Source organism: Ochlerotatus camptorhynchus, unplaced genomic scaffold, assembly GCF_037179485.1.
Source record: "Ochlerotatus camptorhynchus isolate MF236.1 unplaced genomic scaffold, CSIRO-AGI_Acam_v1.1 ptg000313l, whole genome shotgun sequence".
Lineage (NCBI taxonomy): Eukaryota > Metazoa > Arthropoda > Insecta > Diptera > Culicidae > Ochlerotatus > Ochlerotatus camptorhynchus.
In genome coordinates this window covers 543110-565883 of record NW_027040801.1, presented here as the reverse complement: position 1 = coordinate 565883, position 22774 = coordinate 543110, and the positions used below count along the sequence as shown (strand labels likewise).

Below are 22774 nucleotides of genomic sequence, written 5' to 3'. Positions count from 1 at the left end.
GTTTTGAAGAATTTTCTCCTAAATTCTTGTAGAATTTAATCTTTAATTCCAGAAGAGTTAAATGTAAATCACTGCAGAATTGAATTTAAATTTATTTAGAGTTTTAATCTTTAATTCTTGTAAAATAAAATCTTATATTCTTGTAGAATTTTATCAAAAATTATTGTTGAATTTAATCTTTAAACTCTTGAAGGATTTGATGTAAAATTCTCGTAGAATTTAGTCTCAAATTTGTCGAAGAATTTATTCTTAAATTCTTATAGAACTTAATCTGAAATTCTTGTAGAATTTAATCTAAAATTCTTGTAGAATTTAATAATACATTCGTGTAGAATTTAATCTAAAATTCTTGTAGAATTTAAACTTAAATTCTTGTAGAATTTAAACCTAAATTCTTGTAGAATTTAATCTAAAATTGTTGTAGAATTTAATTTAAAATTCTTTTAAAATTTAATCTCAAATTCTTGTTGAATTGAATCTAAAATTCTTAAAGAATTTTATCTGAAATTCTTGTAGAATTTAATCTGAAATTCTAGATTTTTTTTAATTTGATCTTTAAATGCTTAAGAATTCAATTTTTAATTCTTGATAAATTTAAATTTAAATTTCTGTCGAATTTTATTTTAAAATTTTTCGAATTTGGACTTAAATTCCGGTAGAATTTCATTTCAAATTCTTGCCGAAGTTAATCTTAAATTTTTGTAGAATTGAATCTAAAATTCTTGTAGAATATAATCTTAAAGTCTTATAGAATATCAAATACTTGTTGAAGGTTCTCTCAAATTCTTGTAAAGATCATCAAATTTTTGAAGAATAAATTTTGAAATTCTTGCAGAATGTGATGCTAAGTTCTTTTCTGATTTAATCTTAATTTCTTGTAGAATTAAGACTTAAATTTCTGTTGAATTAAATTTTTAATTCTTGTCGAAGTTCATTTTTAATTGTTGTAGAATTTAGGCTCAAATTCTTGTAGTATTTATTTGCTTGCAGAATTGAATCTTACATGAATTTTTTTTTTGTCTTCAATTCTTGTAGAATTTAATCTTAATCTTTGCCCTTTAATGTAGAATGAAGTCGCGAATTTTTCATGAATTTAATCTTAATTCATTTATAAATTGTCTACTTGTAGAATTTAATCGTAAATTCTTGTTGAATTTTACCTAACATTCTTGTAGAATTTACTTTAGGATTCTTGAGGAATACAATCTTAAATTCTTTTAGAATCTTAGAAACTTAATCTTATTTTTTTTGCAAAATTTTAATCATTTCTTGCAGAATTTCGACTTAAATTCCGGTAGAATTTAATCTTGAATTTTTATCGAAGTATATCCAAGCATGGAAAATCATTTGCATTCATTTCATGCATTTATTTACATTCATTTGCCTCTAACTTTTTTCATCAACAGCAAATGATGATGTATAGAGATTTAGTAGGTTTTATTATAAGCTACAACTTTTGCCGATAACTCAAATTTGTATCCCTTATGTATCACGAATTAGAGCGGGCAGAACTCGTTACTGTTTTTCAGTGAATGTAAAATACATTCACTGAAAAACAGAAGTGGATTCTGTTTGCTCTGGTTTGTCATGCATAAGAGATACGGATTTGAGTTTTTAACAAAAGTTGTAGTTAATATCAAAATCTACAAAAGTTTCATACATCGTTTTGCGGAATTCTGTCGATGAATTAAGTTAGGGGCAAATGAATGTAAATGAATGCACGAAATGAATGCAAATGATTTTCCATGCCTGAGTATATCTACAATTCTGGATGAATTTAAAGAAATATTCCTATAGTATTTAACGAAAAATTCGTATAGAATTTAATGAAAACTTCTTGTAACTTTTCAATTTGGATTTGAATTTGGAATTCTTGTAAAATTTAATCTTCAATTTTGTAGAATCGAATCTTGAACTCTTGTTCATTTTCTGATAAGATATAATCCAGAATTCTTGTAGAATTTAATCTTGTATTATTGAGATCACATTTCAATTGAGGTTCTTCTAGAAGATTAAAATAGAATTACTTAAAGATTCTCAAAAGATTCACAACAGATTTGCCGTCGGAAACAAAAACTGACTACCACCTTCAACTGTCAACAAGCACAGCTTCCTCGGTGGCTTTCCAGTACGGACCCGTATCATCTCCTCCCTCAGAACACTGTTTACTTTACACACCACACCGGACTGCCCCAGCAGAACGCACTTGGTTCTCGTAAAAGGTTCGTCTTTCCTCTGAGTTGCAGTGTTGCAACAACCACCCACCCTCACCATCATGTTCGTCGTCATCCTCGTCGCCGTCGTCGTCGCCGTTGAGAAAAAAAAGCGATGCGTTGGCTTTGGTTTGACTCTACTCGACTCGGAACAAGGGATGTGGAATGAGAGCAAACACGACAGCGTACAACCAAACAACACGACAGGCGACGACAAAACGCGAAATTGAGACCATCCAACCAACAACCAATACAACAGAATTGCAATGTGAGAGGCTTCTGGATTCGTCGCATCATCGGGAAGAGGTGCGTGTGTTTGGCTTTGTTTGTAAAAACAGTTTGGACGACGGGCTTGCGTCACATTGGGAAATTTGATAATTCTGAGTGAGTGGCTCGCGCAAGATCCCACGAAGACCACCTCGTCGACCTCCTCGGATCGAGTTCATCTTTCGAATCTCATAAATCATTACACCGAGCGGCGGCATAGAAGGGAAACCCATTGGGTGCAATCGCATCACATAATCGCATATTCGCACCACGGGGAGGGAGTCAAAAGTCACACGGGGCGGCTTCTTTGAGCACTCACTCGTTCGCCCGTTCGCTGGCTTGCTCGATGGGCAAAGATCATCATCATCAACGCATCCATTACAGGCTCTGCGATCTCTGTGCGGACCCGATGGACGTGCGCGCTAAGTATTGGACGGCCTGGAAAAACACAACTCACTCAAGAGGGGGGTCCCGCTGTGAGTGCACGGTACCGGGAGGTTGTTGTTTTGGCTACTGGTTCGAGAGATTCGAGTCATGATCAGCGTTTTTCTCCTGTCACTGGGGTTCCGATATCGTCGTCTTCGGCGGTGATATTGAGCGATCGAAGGGGAAATGCTCCGTGACGGTGATTGATTTTTGTCCTCACCAATCGTGGACTGAGTCGTGTCGGCCGATCTTAAGAATAGTAATCTGTGGAAGGATGGGAAATTGGGAAAACACTCACCTTGTGGGCTCTGATGGAGGCGCCCTCTGAGCAAGCTAGTGTTACGTCCACCAGACTCTCGTCCTGCAGCAATTGGCTAAACACCCCTAACAGGTTGGATTGATGATTGTGCCACCTCAAGCAGTAATGCTCACTGCCCATGTCGGTGACAGCTTACGCTGCTGTGGGAGAGAAAGGGGAACGTGGCGTTAGTTTAAGTGTTGTAAGCTGTGGGGAAATTGGGGATACATATTGGAATAATGTTAGGATCGAATCGTTTTCAGAATCTTTGATGGAATCCCAATAATCAAGAAAAGTAATCAAGACACGAGGAACGGTTCGTTCTATTCCATGGTACCGAATACGTATTCAGAGACATGGAACGGTTCCTTCAATTCAATCATCGACCGAACTTCTCTAATCGATGGTAACGACAGTGTTGCTAGTTCTCTATCACCACAAGACCTTTTCACCAGGTTGTGGCTGTCACTCTTCCCTTATGACAGGATAATAGTCCCATTCGAAATCAAACAAGTAGATTCCATCATCTTAAAATGCCAACGGTGCAGAAACCCTGCAATCAATGCCGCCCTTTCTTCCAATAACAACAACAACTTGTTCCATCGACATATGACCGCGGAAAATTAAGAGCAGAAAACATGACACAATCCCAAACAATAACGGCCAGTGACGTCCCAGTACCACCGGTAGAGTAGCAAAAACAAAAGCAAAAGCAGTAATGTCATCGGATTTCCTTGTTGTGGTTGTTGTTGTTCGCCTCAGCGCGAAAGAAATCATGCTCTGCACAACCACACATGTGTCACCGGGCAGCATGTTCGCTGTCAGGTAAGTTGCACTGGTACATAGCGGTCGGAGTGCTTCTGGGATTACCTTCTGCTTGCTTGCAGGCTGCGTGGTGGCGGTGCAATATTGGGTTCCCCGTGTCTTCCCGTGCCACCAAACTGCTCGGGAAATGATTTAAGGGGAGCACCAGCGGAGGAGGAATTCCAAGCTTCGAGTGGGTGTCGGTTAGCGGCTGACTTTCAAAACGGCGCAGCGAAACAGTGTTTTCGAGATAAGGGTCTCTCCCTCTCTCGATGGGTTGTTGGAGGAGAAGCGAACCCCATCCCGTGTACCGCATAATCGTGTTAATTCATAAATCAGGCGTGGGTTACTAATTTCCTTAATTAACGCATGCGCTCTGTGCCTCGCGGTTGACTGTGGACCTTGTGGCCGCTTGGGCCCGGGTCCGAACGCCTTAATGGGACCAACATGAACCGAGCCGAGATGGATTATCTGCATACGGAGAACGGGCGGCGAAAGGTATTGTGTTGCACGGTCGCATTGCGGAAAATTTTCTCGGGGAAAATATGGTTGCGGATGAACATTCCGGAGGAACGTCGAAAGAGGAGTCTTTAGTTCTTAATTTTTCTTTAAAGAAAATCTAATCTGCTTACAGTCACTTCGCTATAAAAAATGTTTTTCGAAATTATGAACTCAAATTTGTACTTGTAATTTACAAGAAGAGGTTGAAAAGTATAGGTTTGACACATAAAATCAGTCAATTTTGCATTCAGAGAGTCACAATCAATGATTTTATGATTCGTGAGCGCTCATTCAATGATTCCATAATTTAGTAGAAACTTTTTTTTTTAACAGCGAAGAGAGTGGAAGCAACCCTGCCTATAGCCTTCGACTCCGATTCTTCGACTCCGGATCTTCGACTCCGATTCTTCGACTCCGATTCTTCGACTCCGAATCTTCAAGACCGACTCTTCGAGACCGACTCTTCGAGACCGACTCTTCGAGACCGACTCTTCAAGACCGACTCTTCGAGACCGACTCTTCGAGACCGACTCTTCGAGACCGACTCTTCGAGACCGACTCTTCGAGACCGACTCTTCGACTCCGACTCTTCGACTCCGACTCTTCGACTCCGACTCTTCGACTCCGACTCTTCGACTCCGACTCTTCGACTCCGACTCTTCGACTCCGACTCTTCGACTCCGACTCTTCGACTCCGACTCTTCGACTCCGACTCTTCGACTCCGACTCTTCGACTCCGACTCTTCGACTCCAACTCTTCGACTCCGACTCTTGGACTCCGACTCTTCGACTCCGACTCTTCGACTCCGACTCTTCGACTCCGACTCTTCGACTCCGACTCTTCGACTCCGACTCTTCGACTCCGACTGTTCGACTCCGACTCTTCGACTCCGACTCTTCGACTCCGACTCTTCGACTCCGACTCTTCGACTCCGACTCTTCGACTCCGACTCTTCGACTCCGACTCTTCGACTCCGACTCTTCGACTCCGACTCTTCGACTCCGACTCTTCGACTCCGACTCTTCGACTCCGACTCTTCGACTCCGACTCTTCGACTCTGACTCCAATTTAATAAAATACAATTACTAAAACAAATTCCGGGAAAAAGTAAAACTTCCATAAACATCTCAACCATATTTAAGCAATCTTTAACCAAATCTGCCGTCAATTTCAGCGAAATTGATAACACTTTTTCTCCAATAAAAAGGGACATTGCTTTAGTAACCACCGATCAAATCAAATCAAATCAAATCAAATAAAGTAGTCATGTCTTTCTACCAAGAAATTAAAAAAAAAATATAATATTGCTCAAATTGCATTGGAATGTCAAGCTTTTCAAAAATCGATAAAAATTGCAAAAGAAGTTGGTTGCAGCTTTGAATGAAATTGATCACAATGAGAATTGAAATCCACAGATTTTTTCGAAACTAATCACAACTTCTCAATATAATTGAACGAAAATCTGTCCTAGGAAATTTTCACAACTTTTGAGCATTTTTAACAGAAATAGACATAACTTTTAAGAAAATTATCACAATTAAAAAAAAAAATCATAATGTAAACACAATTGGTCTCGAATGAGCATTTTTTTTTCCAAAACTGAACCGAACTGTTAATAATTTGGCAAGCTGTAGGCACAACCAACAAAGTTTTCGCAATTTTTGTATGTTGCTCGGATTATCGAAGGGCTTTTGAATAATTTTTGAAGATTTATGATCAACTCTCCCTTACTCGATCGCTCCCTAACTCGACGGAAATCCAGGCTATTTAGACCTCTTCTTCCATACAAAAATTCCAAAATTTACCTCCATCACTCGATATCCTCCCTAAAATCTTAAATGTATGCAGAATTTAATCTTCAATTCTTGTCAAACATTACCTCAAAATCTTGTAGAATTTAATATTCAATTCTTGTAGAATTTAGACTTAAATTCCTGTGAAATTTTAGATTAAATTTTTGCCGAAGTTAATCTTAAATTCCTGTCGAATGTAATCGCATGTTCTTTTAGCATTTAATGTAAAAATAATTTTCTTGCACAATTTAATCTTAGATTCTTGTAGAATGTTATCATATTTTTTTGTAGAATTGAATCTTTAATTCTAGAAGAGTTCAATCTTAAATTCTTGCAGGATTGAACTGAAATTTCTTGAAGTTTTTCATCTAAAATCCTTGTAGAATTAAATCTAATATTTTTGTAGAATTTAATCTTAAAATTCTTTTAAGATTTGATTAAAAATTCTCGTTGAATTAAGTCTTAAATTTCTTGAATAATTTATTCTTAAATTCTAGTAGAATTTAGTTTAAAATTTTTGTTGAATTTAAACTAAAATTCTTGTAGAATTTAATCTTAAATTCTTGTAGACTTTAATCCAAAATTAATGTACAATTTAATTTAAAATTCTGGTAGAAATTAATCTAAAGTTCTTAAAGAATTTAATCTCAATTTTTTGGTAGAATTTTATGAAATTCTTGTAGAGTTTTATGTGAAATTTTTGTAGAATTTTATGTGAAATTCTTGTAGAATTTTATATGAAATTGTTATAGAATTTGATCTAAAAATGTTTAAGAATTTAATCTTAAATTCTTGTACAATTTAGAATTAAATTTCAGAAGAATTTAATTTTAAAAGTTATCGAATTTAGACTTAAATTTCTGTAGAATTAAATTCTAAGGTCTTGTCAAAGTTAATCTTAAATTCTTGTAGAATTTAATCTTAACTTCTTGTAGAATCTTATCTAAAAGTCTTATATAATATAATATCAAATTCTTGTTGAAGGTTCTCTCAAATTCTTGTAGAGAATTTAATCTTAAAATCTTGAAAAATTTACCCTTAAATTCTCGAAGAATAATAACTGAAATTCTTGCAGAATTTGATTCTTAATTCTTTTATTATTTAATCTTAAATTCTTGTAGGATTTAGACTTAATTTTTTATCGAATTTAATTTTAAATTTAAAAAAAAAAATAAAATTTAATTCTTAATTTAATCTCAAATTCTTCTTGTATTTTTTTGCAGAATTGAATCTTACATGAAGAAATTTATCTTATCTTCTTGTAGAATTTAATCTTACATTTAGAAGTAAGTCTCGAATTTTTGAAGAATTTAATCTTAATTTATTTATTGTTAAAAATCTACTTGTAGAATTTAACCCCTAATTCTTGCATAATTAACTTTGAAATTCTTGAGGAAAACAATCTTAAATTCTTTTAGAATTTGAATTTTAATTCTTGTAAAACTTAATCTTATTTTTGCAAAATTTTACAATAATTTCTTGCAGAAGTTCGACTCCAATTCATGTCGAATTGAATCTTGAATTCTTATCGAAAAGTATCTAAAATTCTGGATGAATTTAATAAATTATTCTTGTAGAATTTCATGAAAAATTCTTATAGAGTTTTATGCAAACTTCTTGTAGAATTGAATCTAAAATTATTGCAGATTTTAATAAACAAGTCTTGTAGAGATCATTTTCTTGCAGAATTGAATCTTACATGAAAATTTTTATTTTAATTTCTTGTAGAATTTAATGTTACATGTAGAAGTAAGTCTCGATTTTTTGAAGAATTTAACCTTAATTCATTTTTTATTAAAAATCTACTTGTAGAATTCAATCGAAAATTCTTGTTGAATTTAACCCTTAATTCTTGCAGAATTTACTTTGAGATTCTTGAGGAATACAATCCTTAATTCTTTTAGAATTTGAACTTTAATTCTTGTAAAACTTAATCTTATGTTTTATAAAATTTTACAATAATTTCTTGCAGAAGTTCGACTCCAATTCTTGTCGAATTTAATCTTGAATTCTTATCGAAGTGTTTCTAAAATTCTGGATAAATTTAATAAATTATTCTTGTAGAATTTAATGAAAAGTTCATATAGAATTTTATGCAAACTTCTTGTAGAATTTAATCTAAAATTATTGCAGAATTTAATAAACAAGTCTTGTAGAATTTATTTTCTTGCAGAATTGAATCTTAAACGAAGAGTTTTATCTCAATTTATTATGGAATTTAATCTTACATGTAGAATTAAGTCTCGAATTTTTGAAGAATTTAATCTTAATTCATTTATAATTAAAAATCTACCTGTAGAATTCAATCGTAAATTCTTGTTGAATTTAACCTTAAATTCTTGCAGAATTTACTTAAAGATTCTTGAGGAATACAATCTAAAATTCTTGTAGAATTTGAACTTAAATTCTTGTAAAACGTAATCTTATTTTTCACAAAATTTTACAATAATTTCTTGCAGAAGTTCGACTTCAATTCCTGTCGAATTTAATCTTGAATTCATATCGAAGTGTATCTAAAATTCTGGATGAATTTAATGAAATATTCCTGTAGATATTAATCTGCAGTTCTTGTAGAATTTAATAAACAAGTCTTGTGGAATTCAATACTCAATTCTTGTTGAACTTTATATTAAACTCTTGTTAAATGTAATCTTATAATCTTGTAGAATCTAATCCTAAATTATTGTTGAAGTTTTTCTCAAATCCTTGTAGAATTGGATTTAAAATTATTGCAGAATCTTATCTATCTGCATCTATCTCGATGTTAGGGGCTAGATGAGTACAGGGTGCCTTCCATTCATTTTGACTAAAAAAATGTTTTAAGAAATTATGGAATAATAAGACATTATGAAAATATTTTGATTATGTAAACAACGAGAAAAGATTGTTAAGTTTGTGTTTGACACATAATACCTGCCAATTTTGCTACATGAGAGTCGCAATAAGCGATTTTGTAATTTATCTCACCCACTCTTCGCGAAGAGGCGATCAGAAAAACGCTCATTCTGACTCTGTCAATGCTAAATTTGCTAAATTTTACAATCTTTTCTATCTGCTTACGCATACAAAATATCATCATAATATCGTATTATTCTATAATTTCATAAAACACTTATTTAGTCAAAATGAATGGAAGGCACCCTGGATGAGTATATTCAATTGAAAATTGTTTTTTAGTAAAGTTATTATTTTTCAAACCGCGCCTTGACTGGAAAATAGTCCATTTTCACTTTAACAAGCAACCCATTTTTTTACGTAGGATTACGTCTTTGTGGACTATACTGGGGTGCAAATAAAAAAAAAATGTGTGAAGAAATAGTGTTAGGTTTTGAACGCTTATAACATGGTCATCTATGAATGAAATTCAATTTTAATTACACAATTTTATTCAAATTGAACGTAAGATTTGTCGGGCATAAAGATGATTGTTGTTTATCAATGGTTAGCTATTGAAAATTGATCAAAGTTTTCAGCTCCAAACAACCAATTACATGCTCGCTCGCTATGACTATCGTGAGAACAGAGAGACGAGCCGGTACCACTTGGTAGATGCTGACGCCCTGTTTACATTAGGCTTGCTACTTTTCAGTACAGTTCTAGTACACTAGCGCTTCTTCTTTTTCTTCATTCCTTTATTTAACGTCGGTCTCTGTTCCGCAATCTAGTGCCAATCACCGACAGACATCGATTGCCATCCATTGACGACAATCGAATGAGCAGGAAGGCAGCTTCCACACCTGTGTAGGATATCGCACCCATTCACATGGGCCGGGACCAACGGCTTTACTGACCACTACACCACCGGCGCCGGCTACACTAGCGCTAGCAAATCAGCACAGATGAGGGAAACCTTGAAAATTTGACTGCAGTCATCGTTTGACTGCCGAATGCTCTACACCTTTTTGACGTTTAATCGTCTTTCTCTATCTAGCACACCTGAATCAATGGAAGGTTTGTTTTCCCATTAATCTGTTTCCCTCTTGCTCGCACTCGTTCGGTTTAAATGGTGCAGTAGTGTGCTCTGATTAAACGTCAAAAAGCTCTATAAAGGGGTGTTCGTTGCGTTTTACACGGAAAATTAAATATAACTCAAAGATTGAGCAACTTCTTCTCAGTTGTAATTAACTTTTACACATGAGCGTCAGCGGATGAGTAAAATACACTTTTAGAAAATTTTCCACACGAATGAGTAAAAGCGATTCACTCTCTGAGTAGATTCGTTTTTAGTGAAACTTTCCATCTCGGCTACACGGTAAGAAAAAAGTACCCAGCGGCCTCTTCACATTTACCTACTTTCGTTTGTCTCCTTTTCTTCTTCTAATGTTATCAAAAACGGAGGAGCAAATCCACTCAACAGGGATAGTAATGTGTGGGAGCCCAACGTTGAGTATAATCATAATCACCTACTTTTGGGTACAACTAACTTACTTTTGGGAAGAAAGCGAGTGGAAAATTTCAAACAAATTGCACACAACAATTGCATTGTTGTGAATTTTTCCTGTTGATAACTTATTCAATTTGATGTTCTGCTAAGGCAATGTAAACAAAACTGCATTTACATATTTTTGAAGAGCAAATGTTTAGCAAAGTGAAAACAAAATTTGATATCAAACCTGTAAATTGCGTAAAATGAAATGAAATCAAGATTTCAGTTTGACGTTGATATCAAAATTTAATTTTGATTTGCTGTCTGCATCTAGACTTTGCTCGACGATGGTGTTGTTACCCGAGCAAAATCCCGCATCAAAATTACAGCGAACAATGTCGCATAATGAAGATACAATTCGTAACGTTCTCAGTCTCTGACAGACTCATTTTGTTCCTAAATGTTTGATCTAACTCCAATCAACTCTAATTCTTATCCAGGCTAGCACAGCTAGAGGAGGTAGGGAGGCGAAATAAATCAAATTTCGTCCATCTAAACAATACATTTTTTTAAATAATTTAATGAGTTTCTCAAACACTTAGAACCCAATCTATGCGCAACGATATTTGATTGCTTTCAAACTATCAACTTCTATCAAAGTTCAAAATGGGAACATTTTCTCCCCCCGATTTTCACACAGATTAGAACATTTTTTTCCCCAAAAGGAGTCAAACTTTAAACGTCATTCCACCGTTCTCTTATAATCCATCGACAATCACCACTACCTTCGCTGCCGACCGTTTTGATGATGATTGTCTGACCACACACAACGGGCACGTGCTCCTGCCTAAACCCCCCCCCCCCTCCGTCCCCACGGCCCCCACAAACTCAAGCCACACTACTTTGTAAACTCTGGGGCAGCCTTTTGGAAGCGACGATTGCCAACTTGTTCAGCGCCAGCTTGCGTTGAATCCCGGTCGAACCGATGACCGGGATGCAAGCAAAGTAAGAACAACTCTTGGCAACATATTTTCCGCCTTCCAGTCCGGGCGAAAAAAAAGCGATGTTTTCCTTCTCGGTCCTAAAGTGGCTGCTGGTCAGCCAGCAACGGGCAGCAAGCGAACGAGATGTTTGTTGGTTTTAGCGTTCTCTTCTCCCGGTCGGTGGTGGTGCGTCCTGAATCCCGGCAAGAGCCCCGAGGGTGGACAAGTGTGTGCCTGGCATGCGGGCATATGTAAGCAAAAAGCGTGAACACATCGAGCGAGCTAATCCGATCGAGATCGATATGCCGCGATTGGGCACTGCGCGCGAGAGTAGAGAACGTGTAGGTTGTGTGCCTTCGGCGGGCTTGCGGCGAACGGCGGTGGCGACGACGACGACGACGACGCGTGCTAGCCGCGGATTCGAAGGATGAAAGCATGGAAGAAAGGAGAGGTGGCGAACTAATTTATATGCATTATAATGTGAAAATCTACATTTTTAATTCGATAATGAATTGAAGCATAACACGGGTTTGATTTTTGTGTTCGGACTTGAATTAAACAATATTGGAATTAAATTATGGAATGTGGTTGGTGGAACAACGGCCCGAGGTTTGGTCTCGTTTGGATTTGAATACTGGTACTTGGGTTCAAGTGAGGAATGAAAAAGTTGGTTTGCTAAAGTCCTTGTTGAAAGAAAAGTGAGAATGCAGTTTTGAATGTTTTTCCAAGTGTGGGCAAGCACTAACGAGGCGAATTTCCTATGTCGACATTAGTCGAAATATCTCATTAACATTGATCACTATCTTTACCGGATCATGCGAACAGTGAGATCAGATCTTTCGGCAACGTGAAACATTTTAAAATTTGAGAGGAGGGGAAAAGCAGTGCGATTTATGAGCTGATTTGGATAAGCTTGTTTGTGTACCTCTTTGGTCTAAAAACGAGCTAAATCAAGGACAATTTTAAAAGATTTTGAAGAGGAATACTTCTAAAACATCCAGGGGAATTCTTGTGGAACTATTATGAAAAATTCAGCATTTTTGACGTAGGACTACGTCTGTGATTTCTATATGGGGGTACACTTTTTGAAAACCGAAAATGGAACATGTAACAAAATTATGAAAGATTTTGATCGTTAATAACTCAACTGCCGCTGGATAAATTTCAATAACTTTATCACCATACAATCAGAAATATTTCTACACATCTGTTAAATTTTAGACTTTATCATTTTTTCGAAATGTCACTATTGAAAATTGCAAGAATGTGCAACTTTTGCTATGATAATTAAAATTATCACCGATTGCCTGCGAAAAGCGATTTCCCTAACACAGATTTCAAAGTTGAATTCCATCCGGTCTCACCAAACGGTGTTTATTCAATCGCCGCGTGGTGAGTGGTGATGTTCTCTAGTACACAACGAAAGGCTGCCTGCAAGCAGCGAGCTGCAGCCCACATGAGCAACCATAGAAGGAGGAAGAAGTCGCACCGCTATTGATCGGAATCAGTAGCTCCTCTTGAGTCGCTGTGGGTCATCTATGTCAAGCGCGTCATACTAAAGAGAAGAAACAGAGAGAACCCCGATCAAATTCATATTCGTACACAAAACACAAGCTCCTTCTGCAGTTAACAAATAAGATTTATTATATAAGACCACGTAGTCCTACATTACCATTGCTGTCCCTGGTAGTTTTTTCTCATAATTCCATGGCTGAGCTAAGAGACAATTTTCTGCATACTTTCAAGGAAAATTCTCACAGCTATTCATGGAGATTTTTCGCAGAACTTCAAAGGAACTTATGGCGAATTTTAAAGAGTAATTCTTGCAGAATTTTAAAGGAACTTTTTCCAGTGACATTTTTGTAGAACTTCAAGAAAATTTCTCCAACAAATTGTTTAGACGAAATCAGGCTTGCTGCAACTCACTTTCTATAAATAATTGTTTTTCGGAATTCTGAAATCATTAAATGCGGTATTATATTGATAATTAGCAGTTGTAAGCTACACAAAGAGGTTGTAAAGTATGTGTTTGACACATACAGTATGACCCATTAAAAACGACATTGTTTAAAGCTTAGTCTACTGTGAAGTGATGCCAACAAAACAGTGATTTTCGTTAAGAAAATTTACTAAAAAGGACCCGTTAAGAAATTGTTACGAGTTTGCTTCTCGCCCAAAAGCCAATGATAGAGATTACGAAGATCGAGGGATGCAACCGGGCCATCAGATTAAACATTCTCTTCTTGCTGGAACACATCCACGGAAGCCAAAAAGTGGACGTCCGTCATCGGCACGCACTGCAGGGGTTGTCAAATCTGTCAAAAGGAACATAACGGAGAATCCTAAAAGGTCGATCCGGAAATTTGCAAGACAAGCAAATATCTTCAACACCTCGATGCAACGGTTGGTCAAAGATAACTTGAAGGCTTCATCTAGGGCTAGAGTGAAGCGCCACCTGAAAGAAACTACGGCTTGAGCGATCCAAGCGGTTTCTCTCCAACTTGAAGATAGGAAAACCTATAATCGTGTTCTCTGACGAAAAACTTTTCAACATCGATTCGGTGTCCAACACGCGCACCGACTGGTTCATTTCGCCGAAGAAGGTCGAAGAGCAGCAACGTCCAATGATTTAAAAATGCCTCCGGTAGTCATCAAAGAGGGTCTTAAAGTGAACACGGTGGTCTACATCGGCATTCTGAAGAACCATCAGATGCCATGGATAAAGGCCAACTTTAGAAAAGACCAATCCCAAGCAACATTGCAAGTTTTATAGTGGTTTTATAGCATTCTACAAGTCTAAATCATGGTCTACAGAACCCTCATAAAACCCAAATTGTTACTTGGGATACGTCGTATTCCAGCAGGATGGAACGCCCTTTCATACATCTAAGAGGACCCAAGCTTGGCTGACCGAGAACCTGCATTTTTGGTCGAAGGAGTTTTGGGTTTTCAATATGGGCCTATGTTCAGGTTAAGACATGGGCCTCGATGTCAGCGTCGTATATTACGACCTTGTGTTTCAGATTTCGACCCCACCTGGAGCAAGGGATTGAGATCCAGGGTGTCAAATAAACCTTGGAAATTATAAAAAAAATATTTGTTACTATCAGCAGTTTTGCAGGAATCTCATTTATTTGAAAAAAAAAAAAAATCGCGTGTCGCATTTGTTTATGGGTCAAACTCGTCAATTTTGCTTTCAGAGCATCACAATCAACGATTTTACGATTTTTATAATTTAATAATTCCGAATTTTTTTTTATAGCAGCTGAGTGGAAGTAATCCTAGAGAAAATCTTGAAGTATTTTAGGTTAAATAAAAATGGCAAAATTCATGAACAATTTTTGCAGAAATTAAAATCCAAAATCCAAAATATAAATCCAATATGTCACATAATTTCATAGGTAGTTTTTGTAAATTTACATGGCGAATTCTCACAGAATTCATATAGAAATTTCCGCAAAACTGCATCGAAAATTTATGTAGACTTGCATTTAATGGCGAATCTAAACTGATTGTCACATTTTTTTTATAATCCTTTTATTTTTCCAGGCTCATTTGCCGTAGCTTTGCAGAGCCGATATTCATTGTTTAGATTACAAAATTTCTTAAAACTAACGTTAGTAAAGCGGGGGCCGATTACTCGCGGCTATCTCGAGGTTAGGGGTAACAAATTGTAACAAATGGATGGCAGGGTAGGGATTGAGAACACAAGGTTTGGAGAGCAATGTGTCACATAAAAATATTCTTGTTGACATTGATAAAACATAATGCCGATGATATTAAACAAAAATCTGTTGGAAAGAATTCAATAAATTTAGGCTGTATGAGTAATGAAACTGCGTTAGAAACGTTTGAAATCCAAGTCGGAATCCCCACTGGAAACGTCCAGGTCAAGAACGTCTGAAACCTCTGTCGGGAATATCTAGATTCCCGATTGGTATCATCTTGAATCCAAATCAAAAACATCTGGAACCCTTAGGGAACATCTGGAATCCAAGTTGGGAACGTCTGGAATCCTCATTGGGAACATTTGAAACCTCCAGCGAGAATATCCGGCAACACATTCGGGAACATCTGAAGCAGCAGTAGGGAACATCTGGAATCTCCCTTGGGAAGATCTAGGATAATCTTCGGGAACGTCTGGAATCCCCATTGGGAAAGTATCGAATCCAAGTCGGAAACGTCTGAAATTATCTTTGGGAACTTATGGATTTATTTTCTGTTTCATCTGGAATCTAAGTCTGAAACGTTTGGAGTCCCTGTTAGGAACCTCCATGTGGAACGTCTCGTATCCAAGTCAGGATCGTCTCGAATCGAAGTCAGAAGTGTATGGAATTCCTCCTAGGGTTGCCTACAAATTACAAAATTAATTTGTTCTGATGAGTGATTGCCAGACTGCCAATCCGAAACTGATAATTGTAAAACCTCGAACACTCCAACACAATAGATGCCTGGAATTTTCAAATCCAAGTTAGGAACATCTGGAATCCCTATCGGAAACGTCAGGAACTATCTTTGGAAACGTATGGAATTATTTTCGACTTCAGCTGCAATGTTAGTCTGGAACGTCTCGAATCCAAGTCAGGATCGTCTCGAAACGATGTCGGGAGGGTATGGAATTCCTACTAGGGATGCCTGGAATTTTCGTTGGAACGTCTCGAAACCAAGTGTGAAACCACCATCGGAAACGTCAGAAACCTCCGTTGGAAAAGAACCTCCATCGAGAATACCTCAACGGCTCAAAGTTGGAAACGGTTAGAATTTCCATTAGAAATGTATGTAAGCCCTGTTGGAAAGGTATGAAATTCCCCTCCCCAGGGAACGCCTGGAATCTCCATCGGACACTGCTGGAGCCCTCGTCGAGAAGATTCGTAAACAAAGCTTTTCGCGAACCTTTCGTGTTCACACAAAACACGAACCAAACCACACTTCACAAATACGCTGCGAACAAGCTGCTATCAAAACCTTTGCACCAGAGAATCTATGACAAAAGGTCCGAAGACAAATGGTTGAAGGACAATAGTTTGAACGAAAAAAGGTTGAAGAACAAATTGTCGAAGGACAAAATTTCGAAGGACAAAAAGTCGAATGAAAAACGGTTGAATTGAACTTAAAGGGACAGGTTGAATGGTCAAAAGATCGAACTTACAAAAGGTCAAATTGATCTTCAAGGGACAAAAGGTCGAATGGATAAAAAGCCGAATGGAAAACAGTAGAAGTGATCTTAGAGGGACAAAAGGTCAAATGGAGAAAAGGACGAATTGACCAAAGGTCGAATTGACCAAAGGTCGAATGAAAAAAAAATTAAGTGAACAAAATTACGAAATGGACAAAAGTTCAAAAAATTAGCATCAAAATTGATAAAATATTGTTCGGAAAAATTTCACTTGATGCTTGAAAATTCTTCTAAAGAACTGCTCAAGATTAAAAAAAGCAATATATTTTAGAGAAACACAGTTATTTTTCTCTTAAATTGCCGTGACACGCATAGTAACTGACTATATGTTATCATAAGTTTCCAAAAAACAGCTTATGAGTTAAATAGGGAACAATATTTGTGACCTAACCACCCATGATATTTTCCAAGAATTTTAGCGGTTTATAAATTTTGAACTTTTTTCCCTTCGATCTTTTGTCCACGTCGACCTTTTGTCCACTTCGACCTTTTGTACACTTCGACTTTTTGTCCACTTCGACCTTTTGGCTACTTCGACCTTTTGTCCACTTCGACCTTTTGTCCACTTCGACCTTTTGTCCACTTTGACCTTTTATCCACTTCAAACTTTGTCCACTTCGATCTTTTGTCCACTTCGACATTTTGTCCACTTCGACCTTTTGTCCACTTCGACCTTTTGTCCACATAAACCCATATCCATTTCAATCTTTGTTAATTCAACATTTTGTCAATTCCAACTTTTATCAATTCAACCTTTTGCCCATTCGATCGTTGGTCCATTCGACCTTTTGTCAATATCGATCATTTTTCCATTCGCCCATTTATTAATTAGAACTTATGTCCATTTCGATATTTTGACCATTTGAACTTTTGTCATTTCGATCTTTTGACCATTCGACCTTTTGTCCATTTGAACTTTTGTCCATTTCGATCTTTTGACCATTCGACCTTTTGTCCATTCGAACTTTTGTTCATTTCAATATTTTGTCCATTCGACCTTTTGTCCATTCGAACTTATGTCCATTTCGATCTTTTGACCATTCGACCTTTTGAACATTCGAACTTTTGTTCATTACGATCTTTTCGACCTTTTGTCCACTTCGACCTTTTGTCCACTTCGGCCTTTTGTCCACTTCGACCTTTTGTCCACTTCGATCTTTTGTCCATTTCAACCTTTTGTCCACTGCAACCTTTTGTCCACATAAACCTTTTATCCATTTCAATCTTTGTTAATTCAACATTTTGTCCATTCAAAATGTTATTAATTCAACCTTTTGCCCATTCGATCGTTGGTCCATTTGACCTTTTGTCAATTTCTATCATTTATCCATTCACCCATTTGTCCATTAGAACTTTTGTCCATTTCGATATTTTGACCATTCGACCTTTTGAACATTGGAACTTTTGTCCATTTCGATCTTTTGACCATTCCGAGGGGGACGACTCTATCTACGATGCAGTAAATATTGTGTTTTGCTGTGGCTAGCTGCGCGTACGCTGAGTAGATAGCAAGAAGATTTATTACGATTTTGAAGATTTCCTGCAAAAAATGATGCGCGATGCAAGTAGATGCGAGAAATGAAAGAAGATTTTTCGAAGATTTATTCGCTAGTGTGAGATTTTTTGAGCATCTAGAATCGAGATTTAGATGTGTCGCCCCCCTCGGACCATTCGACCTTTTCAACATTCGAACTTTTGTCCATTTCGATCTTTTGACCATTTGACCTTTTGTCCATTCGAACTTTTGTTCATTTCAATCTTTTATCCATTCGACCTTTTGTCCATTTCGATCTTTTGACCATTCGACCTTTTGTTCATTAGAACTTTTGTTCATTTCGATCTTTTGACCATTCAACCTTTTGTCCATTCGAACTTTTGTCCATTTCAATCTTTTGATCATTCCACCTTTTGTCCCTTCAACCTTATGTCCTACAATCGCACCAGGGCAGTTCCAGACCAAATAGCAAAGAGAAACAAATTTTTGACTCGACCTTCTCCGATTTGCATGAAGCTTTACGTAATTGTTTGTTATGGGTAATTTTTCACATTTTTTCTATAATTCGGCTATTTTGGATCTTGCATTTTTTTTTTCAAAAAATCGTAGCACAAAAACATCAATTCTGATCGAAATGACGTCTGAGACAAAGTAAAAGAGAAAACAGTATTTCTGGTAAAAATGTACACGGTAATTTGTTTTTTTTTGTAATTTGGATTAAAAATTCAGAAAAAGCTATAAATTCAAAAATATTTCAGAATGTTCTTATTGAACTATTTTTTTTAAAAAAGCTCTCGAAAATACAAAATTTTGGACTTTTAAAAACTATGGACATTTGATAATTTTCTAAAATCGTAAAACAAGACCAGTTAGTCGAATCATTGAACTTTCTTAAGCAATACGAATAAGAATGTCTCAAATGAATGCCTCCTGCGTAAAATCTAAAATTGAGCAAGGATTTTTTTTAAATATTCGAGTATTTAAGTGGGCTTTGTGGTCGTGCAGTTCACGGTATCTCTCAAAGTTCATTCGTGTTGCGAGCTTCACGACGTGGGGGTTCGATTCTCGCTCCAGCCGGTGGAACTTTTCGCAACCCGGTTGAAATTTTACTCAATTTACTCAAACAAATTGTAATTGTTGAAATTTTACTCAATTTTTACTCAAAATTATATAACAAAATTTACCGTGTGTATTTTTCCCAAAATCATTTTATTTTCAATAAAACCCAATATTGTAACTCTTTCCACGATCTCCGGAATTCGAAATCATATTTCAACGTAAATACAGATGCCAAACTCATCACTCGAACCCAACCGCACCAATCGAACAATAGATCACGAACGATCGAGGTTATCGGGGGTATCAGAAGTAACTGCCGGATGCATACACTAGACTGATGCAAAATTTGAAATTTTCACTCCACAGTGCTCAAACGGTTCCAAATTGGGCACTGATTAGTCTCCCAAAATTTGAACTCATTTGGTGAGAAACTGACTTGGCACAAACCATTTGATGTTTATATGGGAATAACTATGGAGAAACCATAATTTCGGTTCATATCTATCTCAAAATTCATCAGTTCACTCTACTTTAAAAAAATTTCTCAGCTACAACTTTGTTAAAGAACACTTTTCGATCAAATGTAAGGAACAAAAATTATTAATGATTCAAGTCACTGATGTCTTATGATTATGCTCAATCAACTGTTCAGCAGGCAACATTGGTGTTTATGGCGCGTAGAATAGAGGACAAAAATCATGGCTACTATGTCACACTGTAGAATACAGTGTTGCTCTCAATACAGTTGCTTAATCTTGCCATAAGATTATCAATCTCTTAAACAATTAATAACTATTTAATTTGACGTTTGGCTGAAAAACGATTTTCTGCAAAGTTATAGCTTATAAAAATTCCCATAAGAATAGCAATAGAACTTGTTAACAGTACAATATGTAAATGGTTTGTGCCATGTCAGTTTCTTATCAAATTAGTTTAAACTTTCGGAGGCTAATTAGGACCCGATTTGGAACCGTTTGAACACTGTGGAGCGAAAATTTCAAATTTTGCATCAGTCTAGCATACACTCTGAATTAAAATTGCACCACCTTTGCATTAATTTGATCCAGGAATAGCAGAAAACGATCTGGAACCCGTCCAACCTGTACACAACGTATAAATTCTGCATAAGGCAGATGGGCCTTGAATCATTCTTAACGTGCATGGACCGCCGCAATATTCCGCTCATATTTTCCTCCAGTCAATTCAAATAACCACAGGAATTAGGTTTGATTAACTTTTCTTTCACATCATTTTCATTTTTGCTAAGCTGGCACTTTCATCCTTTCATCCAGGATGGTCGTTCACTCCAGTCTGCCAAGAGTCAAGCTCAAACACTCACTATTCAATTTATTGGCCAACATTACCTGTATTTGGAATTAATAAATTCAGCGTGTAAATGATTTGCATACACGGTCAATGAGAACGATCCAAATTTGAGTTCAGTTAACTCATAAATCGCATAAAGTGCAGAAGCGCAGTGATGAGTAAAATTTTCGTAAATTTTCCTCAGTTTCCCGGCAGATTTTTGAGGTTTTCCACATGAGGCAAACTTACTCATCGCTGAGTTCCTGAACTTTTGACGATTATGAGTAAACTAAACTCAAATTTGGGTTGTTCTCATTGGTCGTGTACGTATTGAGTTTTCCTTTTCAGAGACTGGGCACGATTTTGGGGCTTCACGGCCTTTAACGTAGGTCATTAATGGACTGAGTAAAAGTTCCCTCGATATTCCAGGAACAACATTTTGAATATGAAGATAATCGAGACAGGTTTCACCATGTCTATTGGTATACTCCTAGACTGAGTAAAATGTTCGTCGATTTTCTTCATATTCGAGCAGATTTTTGATTTGATTGGATAATTTTTTTCCCAAGAGCACTCCTCCGTTATACGACGTATTTTCCGGAAAAAGTACCAATCAGTAATTCAATCAATGATGTTGTTTGAGTTCGAAAATGACTCAGTTAGGAAATTTGGAAAACTGGTAACATGTTAACAATCACTATTTCCTCGATTGGCATCTGCTGACGAAGAAAATTTTGAACGGTCAATTCGCCCGACTCGTTTCATTCGCCCTATTCGTTCCCATTTGATTCTAATAAATCTCCCAGAATGGCCGCCGTCGTTTCGCAATGCAAACTTTACAACCCAATCACCCGGTCAGCAGTGCGTGACACAATTCCGCACTTAATTTAATTTAACTTAATTTCTCTTCTGGCGGTCAGCAGTCTATTCAGTGGCAGCAATCGGCCCTAGAGAACCAGCCAGCAGCAGCGGCCAGGGCGATAATGCTTGTTTATGCTCCCTCGCCTCTGTGGTGTGAGATAGAGAATGTGCTAAATGCTAAACCTTCCGCTCTCTCGCTGTCTGCCTCTCCCTTAGTAGACAAGACACGAACCCGCGCGTGCATATATTTATGGGTTCCATTTGCAAAATAAATGCACTTAAAATCTGCTCTGCTCCCTTCTGGTCTCTGGTGTGTATATGTTTGTGTATGATATTGTTATTAGCGAGCGGACAGCAGCGGACATTCCGCATTCCGGGCCGCCGCCGTTGCGTGGCCATGAGAGGAAGAAGTGTAGCAACAGTAGGACCTAGATTTGACCACAAAGAGCCCAGCCTATAGGCTTAGGGCAGCACGCCACCACCGGTCGGGGTCGTTTATTTTATTTGGTTGTTTGTGAGGCTCTAAGGGAGTTGTTGCAAATCTCTTCTCCGGCCGGCGCGCGCAGGGACCGAGGCAAATTAATTCAACTGCATTTGTCCAAACATTGCAGGCCGAGTAAAAACTGTTGCTGGAAATTTGCGCTCAGAAACGTCAAGTGAAATGAATTTCAAATTCAAATTCAGTTGATTTTCGAATCGGGTCCTGTGAACGCCTAAGCGTTCATTAAGGTCAGACCAAATCCGGTAAAGTCGACCGCGAGTCGGAGCAAAAACGGCCCCTCCAGGCCAAGGATAGTAGACTCGAAGAAAAATGACCGTTGTTTTTTTTTTTGTTGTGCTGCATTAGAACGAGTTTCTTCGACTAGAGCGGGAGAGAGCGGGTGGAATCAAGATGGGAAAGAAACTCGATCCCGTCAAATTAATGACACTCGGTGGGAAATTAATTTAATTAAGCTCTCCTCCTCATGTGAGTGGTTGCGATTCGGTACTGTTGTTGAAGCGACTTTTGCGAAACGAACGCGTGCCGGGTGGGAAAGGGTGCCAACTTTCTAAAATCCCTAGCTGGAGGTGATTTTTCTTCGTGCAATGAGGAGGGATGTGATGGTTAAATATCAAAATCGTGAAAATATTTACTCAAAAGGTGATTACAATCAGCTCGTAGCACAGCCACAGAAAGGCAACAGGGGAAGGTATGATTGCACAAAGTCGCGCACACACACGTTAGG

At 37.1% G+C, this 22774-nt stretch overlaps 1 protein-coding gene across 12 annotated transcripts in view; it reads right to left on the bottom strand.

Annotated features, from left to right (window-relative positions):
* mamo (maternal gene required for meiosis) overlaps positions 1-22774 on the bottom strand; it is a 530597-nt gene that overhangs the window by 239409 nt on the left and 268414 nt on the right. For all 12 annotated transcript variants that reach the window (XM_065229293.1, XM_065229294.1, XM_065229301.1 and 9 more), the window contains one exon: positions 3205-3365. In XM_065229293.1, the coding sequence (XP_065085365.1) occupies positions 3205-3345 (141 nt within the window). In that variant the 5' untranslated portion in view covers positions 3346-3365. The remainder of the gene's footprint in view (positions 1-3204; positions 3366-22774) is intronic.